The sequence below is a fragment of the Juglans regia genome, chromosome 11 (genome assembly GCF_001411555.2).
Source record: "Juglans regia cultivar Chandler chromosome 11, Walnut 2.0, whole genome shotgun sequence".
NCBI classification, from domain to species: Eukaryota; Viridiplantae; Streptophyta; class Magnoliopsida; order Fagales; family Juglandaceae; genus Juglans; species Juglans regia.
Window position 1 is genome coordinate 17,567,354 of NC_049911.1, and position 9,182 is coordinate 17,576,535.

Here is a 9,182-nt window from a genome sequence, read left to right on the forward strand (position 1 = left end):
ATTAGATGGATTCTTCGTCGACTCCAATCGTTGTTGATTCAAATGAACCAATTAACTTGGGAGATGATTTGAGAGAGACCCAAACATCAAAACTTCCTAGTACCCCTACTAGTAGTGCTTGTCTATTACCTAAGAAATAGAAAGGGAAGGATCTATCGATTATATGGAACCATTTTACAAAAGTGGAGGGTTATCATGTAGATGATATGAAGGCTAAATATAATTATTATGGCAAGATGTACGCTTGTCACTCAAAGAGGAACGTAACTTCAACAATGCAAAATCATATGCCTTCATGTCCTAAAAATCATCATAAACATGGGCTTTTGGATATAAGTATAAAAAAATATTGACAAGTGAGGCAACACCTGAGCAGGGGGTTGGAGACAGTGATGGTAGTACATTAAGGAGTCTTGTAACCCACAAATATAGTGAAGAGGCTGTGAGGTTGGCAATTGTAGAGATAGTAATTATCGATGAGATTTTATTTAAAGTTGTTGAATAATAGGGATTTAAGAAAGTGTGTTGGTCTCTTGAACCTCGGTTTAAAGTGTTATGTCGTTTAACAGTTGCAAGAAATTGTATGAATTAGAAAATGGGAAATTTAAAAAAAAGTGATTAAAGATGGTGGCATGAGGATTTCGCTGACGGCTGATATATGGACATCTGTACAGAATTTGAATGATGTGTCTAACTGCACACATCGTTCATAAAGATTGAAAATTGCAGAAAAAATTATTAATTTTTGTTTAATCACTAAACATCGAGTGGATACTATTGGGAGATATGTTGAGTCATGCTTGCTTGATTGGGGCATTCATAGAATATTTATTGTAACTGTTGATAATGCAATTTTAAATGATATTGCAATTTCATATTTGAAATAGTTTTTGACAAGGAATGTGTTAGGGGTGTAACACCCCTTCCCGTAGGCTAGGAGTGTCACGTGTTTTTCATAAAATAAACCTTGCAAGAGATCTCATATTTAATAAATGAATTTAAGATTTATTTTGTAGAAGAAATGTCTAATAAAATGTCTTCCAAAAATATTAAATGAATAAGCTGAATAAAATTTATGTCATAAAAGCAATTTTATTCTAGGTCTTAAACTAAATCAATTGCTCCTTCTAATCCTGGTATGCCTACTTGTGTTCATCATCCTCACCTGGGTGATTAAAAAATGAAATAAACTAAAACAAGTTGAAGAGTCAGAAAGAAATCCATCACAACATAAACATAATAAGTATAAGGTTTTCATAAAAGTTTTCATGCTGAGAGCTTAAAATCAGGGTTGTTCATACTGATACTTATGCTATGCATGACTTGATTTATCTGAATTAACTGACTGATCTGACTTAATTGACTGATCTAAGTGGCCAAAACACTTAACCCTGTGTGCGAGGTTGTGCACCAGTCCCACGTCCCGCGACCACGAGGGGAGCTGCTGATAGTATTCTGGCATACGATGGTGGACCACGCTTGAGTCTGTGGCTTCACATCCACCCTGAAATTGCATGGGTACCATACATCTAAATGACCATCTGATTAACTAACCTGATCTTATCTTATACTTGAGCTTAATATAGCTTATATGTCTTATACACATGAGATGCATGATATAATATATTTATAATTATAATTTCTGAATCTGAATATAATGCGAAATGACATGATCGTATGCTATGTTGGATGACATGTTTGCATATGACATGAGCGGTACATAAAAATGGTCGTCAAAGAATTGGCGCTAATAATAATCTATATAAGTTGAACTATGATGATCCTAATTTGTGATTAAATTACTTACCTCGCTACGCTTCTTCTTGAATCTCACTTCGTAGCTCGTCACCTATACGCAGTATTAACTATCACTAAATATGTCTAGGAACAACATGTACTAATATCCTACTTAATTAAATTCATAATCTAGAAGATAGTCAAATAAATCTTTTGTAACGCCATAATCAATAAGTCCTAATATTTTAAATTACTTAAATACTAATAACATATTATAATTTAGTAGAATACTTTAGCTATTTTAAATAAGTCATAAAAATCCCAATTCTTAGAATAAGTTTCCTTTCTTAACATAATTATTCGATCTTATAAGAAATCTAATAAATATTAATATCATTTAAATAATCTTAACATATTTCTTAATTTTTCCATTTAAAGTATAACATAATAATTTTATTAAAATCCTACTAAATAGACAAAGGAACTATTAACTAAAATGTTAGACTCAATACACTTTAAAATATATTTCAAATTCTTTAAATACTTTCTTATAAAAATGAGCCTTTGACTAATATATTTATTTAAGTAAAAACTCACCTTTAAAATATTAAGCCCAACCCAACAACAAATAAATAATCAAGCCCACATGAGGAAATCATAAGCTCTTGGTCGGATGGGCTTAAGGCCCAAGGCCCATTAAAATTCTAAAGGTAGTAAAAACATATGGCTCGGGGGTTTATGCAACAAGGATCAAGGGCATCTTTGTAATCTTATTAACATTGTATGTAGTAGACTAAAAATCTAAAAACACATCCTTATAATATGGAGAGAAACAGAGGCTCGAGAGAGTGGGAGAGAGGCGTGCGTTTACAGGTGATGAAACACATCGAGGGAAGGCTGAGGAGTGGCGGTTTGGAGTGGCTGGGAAGGATCAGCGATGCAAATGGGCTTCTTGGAATGGTGGTACGACATAGAGAGGGGGAGAGAGTGTTGGCGGCATAACTTATCGAGAGGGAGGAGCACGTTGTTAGGGTTCCGACATGAAGATAAGATCAAGGAAGAGTTGAAGTGAGAAGACTGTCGAACTAGAGAAGTACAAGGAGTTGAAGAAGGGACTACGACGTCGTGCAGAGGAAAATGAAGTAATAAGAGGCAGTAAGGGTCTAAGTGCTACGCACCGTTTCATATTGTTAAGTTGGGTGCAATGCACCGCTGTGTAGTATAGTCTTTTATTAGTCTGTAAACGCATCATTTGGTATTTAATCCAAAGGATGCGTGCGTCTGTCACATGGGTTTTATACTGTCAGGTTAACTTAGTTATTCTCAATTCTGTTAGGGAAAGGGAGCATCTTAAAGTACAAAAGGGGGTGAGTGGGAGAGGAGGAGGTATCTGGAAAAAGTGAATTACTCTGTAAGTGGATATTTCATCTTGGAGGTTAGGGAGCCCTCGAAGTTACTCCCGTAGCATTTCCTTGTCAATTTACTTTCTAGCATTTCTTCATACACCTTGCAGGCACTCTGCTTTATCCTTACAGAAACCACATTCCATTTCCACTATCTATCCAATACGCAACAGCACGCAACAATCCTAATATCCACCACTATTCAGAACACAAACAATCCTAATATCCACAACTATCCAGAGTCTTAACAGTGGTATCAGTATTCAACGATCCTATGGCAGAAAATACTAGATCCAAGCATCAACAATATGAGGAGTTACAACAACAGCTACTGGAAATGAGACAACAGAACAAGCAAACCCAGAAAACAATGAAGAACTTCCAGAATAATTTCGACACACTCAATGACATGATGCGCACAATCGTTCAGCAACATCAACAACAACATCAAAACCAAAATCAACATCAGCAAAACAATCAGTACCAACACCAGGAACAGCGCCAGCTACAGTATGAAGACCAAGAACCACACGAACCAAGAAGAGGCAACTTCAGAGGCATGCGCTTAGACTTTCCACATTTTCAAGGAGACCAGCCAGCTTCATGGATTTTCGAAGCACACCAGTACTTTGAATTTCATCAGACTCCCTTGCCACATCGCATGCTCATGGCATCCTACCACATGGAAGGGGAGGCTCTTGTGTGGTACCAAGAGTCTTTCGAAAGAGGCCATTTCCATGACTAGGACACGTTAACCAGGTCTATGCTCCTCCGATTCGGGCCGACGTCTAACGATAGTCCCATGGAGGCACTAACTCGATTAAAACAGTCCAGCTCTATTGCAGCGTATACGGCACAATTTGAAGCACTGGCCAATCGGTTGAAGGGTCTTTCAGATAAGCACAAGCTATGTTGTTTCATAAGTGGGCTGAAAGATGAAATCCGCCTTCCCATAAAAATGTTTAATCCTGTCAATATGAATGCAGCATATGGATTAGCAAGAATACAAGAGGAATATCTCTTAAGTGTTAAAAAATCCAACAAGCATACAGGGGAGAAGTCTAGTGAACCTTTTGGGGGTTTTTCCCAAGGGTCTTACTCGGGTAGCAGCAACACTAAGTGGTCTGGCCCTACTGGTGCCACCAGACCAGTTCTCTCAAATCAAATGGATGAAAAAAGAAAAAAGGGGCTATGTTACTACTGCGACGAGAAGTGAAACCCAAACCATAAATGCAGAAAACTAAAGATTTATTTCCTCCAAGCTGATGAGGAAGATGTAGAGGAGGAGGACAACCCTACAAGGGTTGATGAAGAAGTGGGTAAAGACAACAAGATTGATGACAAGGTAGAGTTACCTGAAATTTCACTGGCTGCAATTGCAGGCACTCCAACAGTAAGCACAATGAGGTTGGTGGGCAGCATAAAAGGGGAGAAAATGGTGATCTTAGTAGACTCGGGTAGCTCACATAATTTCATCGATTCAGCTTTAATTCCAAAGCTGAAGTTGACAGTGGATCGTTCAATTGCATTGAGTGTCAAGGTAGCAAACGGACAATGCTTGAGAAGTGGGGGAATGTGCAATGCGGTGAATGTAAAGGTGCAAGGTACCTTATTTAAACCCTCTCTTTATTTACTTGATCTTGCTGGATGTGATGTCGTGTTAGGAGTCCAATGGTTAGAAACATTGGGCCCCATAACTTGGGACTTCTCTAAATTGCTTATGAGTTTTAGACATGAGGGGAAGTTGATTGAATTACAAGGGGTGAAGCTGAAACCATCTATGGTGGAGAATGGTCATAAAATGCCTAAGGGTAAGGGTGTTTTGTTACAAATTATGGTTGTTACAGAGGAAAGGAAGGGGCAAATAAACTTGGAGGGTGATGTTACTCAAGTCCTAGAGGAGTTCCAAGGAGTTTTTAATGAGCCTAAAGGGCTGCCTCCACCACGTAACCATGACCACCAGATTGTTCTCAAGGAGGGTACGCAACCCACAACTAATAGGCCTTATCGGTATCCGTATTACCAAAAAACAGAAATAGAAAAAATAGTGACTAAGCTTTTGAAATCAGGGGTGGTACGACCTAGCTCCAGCCCGTTTTCTTCTCCTATTCTGCTGGTCCGCAAGGTCGATGGTAGTTGGAGATTATGTGTGGACTATAGGGCTTTAAATAAGGAGACGGTAAAGGCAAAATTTCCAATTCCGTTGATTGATGAGCTGTTGGATGAATTGTTTGGCTCAGTTATTTTCTCTAAGCTCGATTTAAGGTCGGGTTATCACCAAGTGAGGGTAGTTGAGGAGGATATACCCAAAACAGCATTTCGCACTCATGATAGGCATTACGAGTTTTTAGTAATGCCATTTGGCCTAACTAATGCCCCGGCCACATTCCAAGGATTAATGAACGATGTCTTTAAGCCCTATCTAAGGAAGTTTGTGCTGGTATTTTTTGACGACATCTTGGTCTATAGCAAGAGTCGAGTGGAACATTTAGAGCATTTAAGTAAGGTTCTATCCTTATTACAGCAAAATAGCCTATATGCCAAAAGATCTAAATGTAAATTTACTGTTGGGAAAATTGATTACTTGGGTCATGTGATTAATGCGGAAGGAGTAATGGCAGATGCTTCTAAGGTGGCTGCTATGCTAGATTGGCCCGAGCCCAAGAATGTAAAATCTCTAAGGGGATTCCTAGGGTTGACTGGGTATTATCGGAAGTTTATCCGGAATTACGGGAGTATTGCAGCCCCACTCACTGAATTGTTAAAAAAAATGCTTTCTCTTGGAGTGAGGAGGCAAGGAAAGCATTTACAGCTTTGAAACAGGCTGTGGCACAACCTTCGGTTTTAAAGTTACCAGATTTCAACAAGCCTTTTATTATTGAGTGTGATGCTAGTGGGATTGGGCTGGGAGCAGTTTTAATGCAGTCCGGACAGCCCATTGCTTATCTAAGTAAGGCCATTAAGGGCAAGGCTCTCCTTTTATCGACATACGAGAAAAAACTACTGGCTCTAGTGACGGCTGTCCAAAAATGGAGGCCTTACCTCCTTGGTTAGTCTTTTATAATTAGGACTGACCAACAAGCCCTCAAGTTCTTACTTGAACAGCGGGTGGGCACTGAGATGCAGCATAAATGGATGGCAAAATTGATGGGTTATCAATTTTCTATTGAATAAAAAAAAGGGAAAGAAAATAGAGTGGTTGACGCACTCTCAAGGAGAACGGAGGATCCAAAAAAAGCTGAATGTGCAGCTATATTGTCCTTCCCTTCTCCCTCTTGGTTAGAGGAGTTAAAAAAGAGCTATCAAGAGTCTAGTGAGCTGATTGTATTATTGGACCAGCTTCAGTCAAACCAGAATGTACCCAAGGGTTTCTCACTAAGGCAAGGGGTGATCATCAAAAAGGGAAGAATTGTGTTGGCTAGAAACTCTGATTTTAAAAAGAAGGTACTGTAGTTTATTCATGACAGCCCTCAAGCAGGTCACTCAGGGTACTTGAAAACATACAAGAGAGCTAAACTGGATTTTTATTGGAAAGGTATGAAGAAGGACATCAAGAAGCTAGTAAGAGAATGTGATACCTGTCAAGCCATGAAAAATGAGACTTTCCATCCAGCGGGATTACTCCAGCAACTTCCCATTCCCAACCAGCCTTGGACGGATATATCACTTGACTTTGTGGAGGGTCTGCCAGTGTCAAAATGATACAGTGTAATATTTGTGGTGGTTGACTGACTCTCTAAATATGGGCATTTCATACCTCTGGCCCATCCCTATACAGCTCAGGTGGTAGCAGAGGAGTTCATGAAAAACATTTTTAAGCTCCATGGGGTTCCTAGGTCTGTGGTGTCAGATAGGAACCCAATTTTTATGAGTTCTTTTTGGAAGGCTATTTTTATTGCTCAGGGATCTTCACTTGACTTTAGTTCAGCTTATCATCCCCAATCAGACGGCCAAACTGAAGCAGTAAATAAATGTGTTGAAGGATATTTACGTTGTTATGCAAGTTCTAAGCCTAAAGGTTGGTCTCACTGGCTCCCAATGGCCGAATGGTGGTATAATACCACCTACCATACAGCGACAAAAATGACCCCCTACCAAGCTGTCTATGGCTACCCCCCACCAACTCTTATGTCCTACTTTCCAGGCACAGTTACAAATGAAGCAGCAGATCACTTTCTCAACAACAGGGACCAGATAATAAACTTGCTTAAACAAAACTTGACAGATGCTCAACATAGGATGAAATCTTATACGGATAGACAGAGAACGGAACGTGTATTTGAAAAGGGGGACTGGGTTTACCTGAAGCTACAGCCGTATCGTCAAAAGACTCTAGCTTTGAGGCGGAATCTGAAGCTATCACCCAGGTTCTATGGGCCTTTCCAAGTGGAGGAATGGATCGGCTCTGTGACCTATCGTCTAAAGGTACCGGAGTCTTCGAAAATACATCCCACGTTTCACGTGTCTTGTCTGAAGAAGAAGTTGGGATCACAGACCCCAATCCTCCCGAATCTCCCTCCCACCGATTCCTCTGGTGAGATTCAACCAGAACCGAAACTGATTTTGGATAGGAAGATGAAGAAACAGGGAGATCGTGCGGTAACTGAGGTGTTGGTGAAGTGGAATGGGCTACCGACAAAAGAGAGTAGCTAGGAGATCTTGTGGAAGCTTCGAAACCTTTACCAACACCTTGTGGGCAAGGTTCTTTGAAGAGGGAGAGAATGTTAGGGTTCCGACATGAAGATAAGATCAAGGAAGAGTTGAAGTGAGAAGACTGTCGAAGTAGAGAAGTACAAGGAGTTGAAGAAGGGACAACGACATCGTGGAAAGGAAAATGAAGTAATAAGAGGCAGTAAGGGTCTGGGTGCTACCCATCGTTTCATATTGTTAGTTGGGTGCAACGCACCGCTTTGTAGTATAGTCTTTTATTAGTCTGTAAACGCATCGTTTGGTATTTAATCCAAAGGATGCGTGCGTCTGTCACATGGGTTTTATACTGTCAGGTTAACTTAGTTATTCTCAATTCTGTTAGGGAAAGGGAGCATCTTAAAGTACAAAAGGGGGTGAGTGGGAGAGGAGGAGGTATCTGGAAAAAGTGAATTACTCTGTAAGTGGATATTTCATCTTGGAGGTTAGGGAGCCCTCGAAGTTACTCCCGTAGCATTTCCTTGTCAATTTACTTTCTAGCATTTCTTCATACACCTTGCAGGCACTCTGCTTTATCCTTACAGAAACCACATTCCATTTCCACTATCTATCCAATACGCAACAGCACACAAAAATCCTAATATCCACCACTATTCAACACAAAAACAATCCTAATATCCACAACTATCCAGAGTCTTAACACACGTGGCTGAGTTCGATGATAGTGGCTTACCTTAAGGAGTGGGTGCGACGGGACTAGGATGGCCGGCAGTTTTTGGCACCGTGGGTGGTGCTCATATGTCCTAGGGTGATCAACGACGGTTGGGCAGAGTGCTAAGCCGTGCAGGAGCATGTTCTTCCTCTAGGTATATTTTGTTTGGTTAATTCAGAGAGCTTTGTGGGATTTTATAGAGAGGGAAAATAGAGGATTGAAGATAGGATTTCTGAGTTGGTTGAGATAAGCATTGGACTATACAATCAAGATAAGAATGAAGATAAGATTAGGATTATACAATCAAGAGATAAGAATGAGGCTTACGGGTGGAGATAGGAAGAACAAGGCTTTAGAAAAACAAAAGAACTCTAGCGGTTATTGCAAAATCTAAAGGGTCATACAACAATATGATAATAATCCTATTAAAATTAACAATGTAAAATCTGATAAAATTATTATAATAATAATAATAATAACAATAATAACAATAATAGTAATAATAATAATAATAATAATAATAATAATAATAATAATACAATAATTTATAGTTATATGAAAAATACATAAAACTTAGCTTATAGCCTAATCTTAAGATCGGGTTGTTATAGGGGGTAAGTATATGCATATGAGATGTTGTGTTCATATCTTGAATCTTATTATGAATAAGGCTTTGAATGAGT

At 39.2% G+C, this 9,182-nt stretch overlaps 1 protein-coding gene across 1 annotated transcript; it reads left to right on the forward strand.

Moving 5' to 3' along the window:
- The first annotated feature begins 3,414 nt into the window (after window positions 1-3,414).
- LOC108993616 (uncharacterized protein DDB_G0274935-like) lies at window positions 3,415-3,885 on the forward strand. The gene has a single exon (XM_018968599.1). It carries the CDS (start codon window positions 3,415-3,417, stop codon window positions 3,883-3,885), a length of 471 nt encoding a protein of 156 aa, XP_018824144.1.
- Window positions 3,886-9,182: the final 5,297 nt, after the last annotated feature.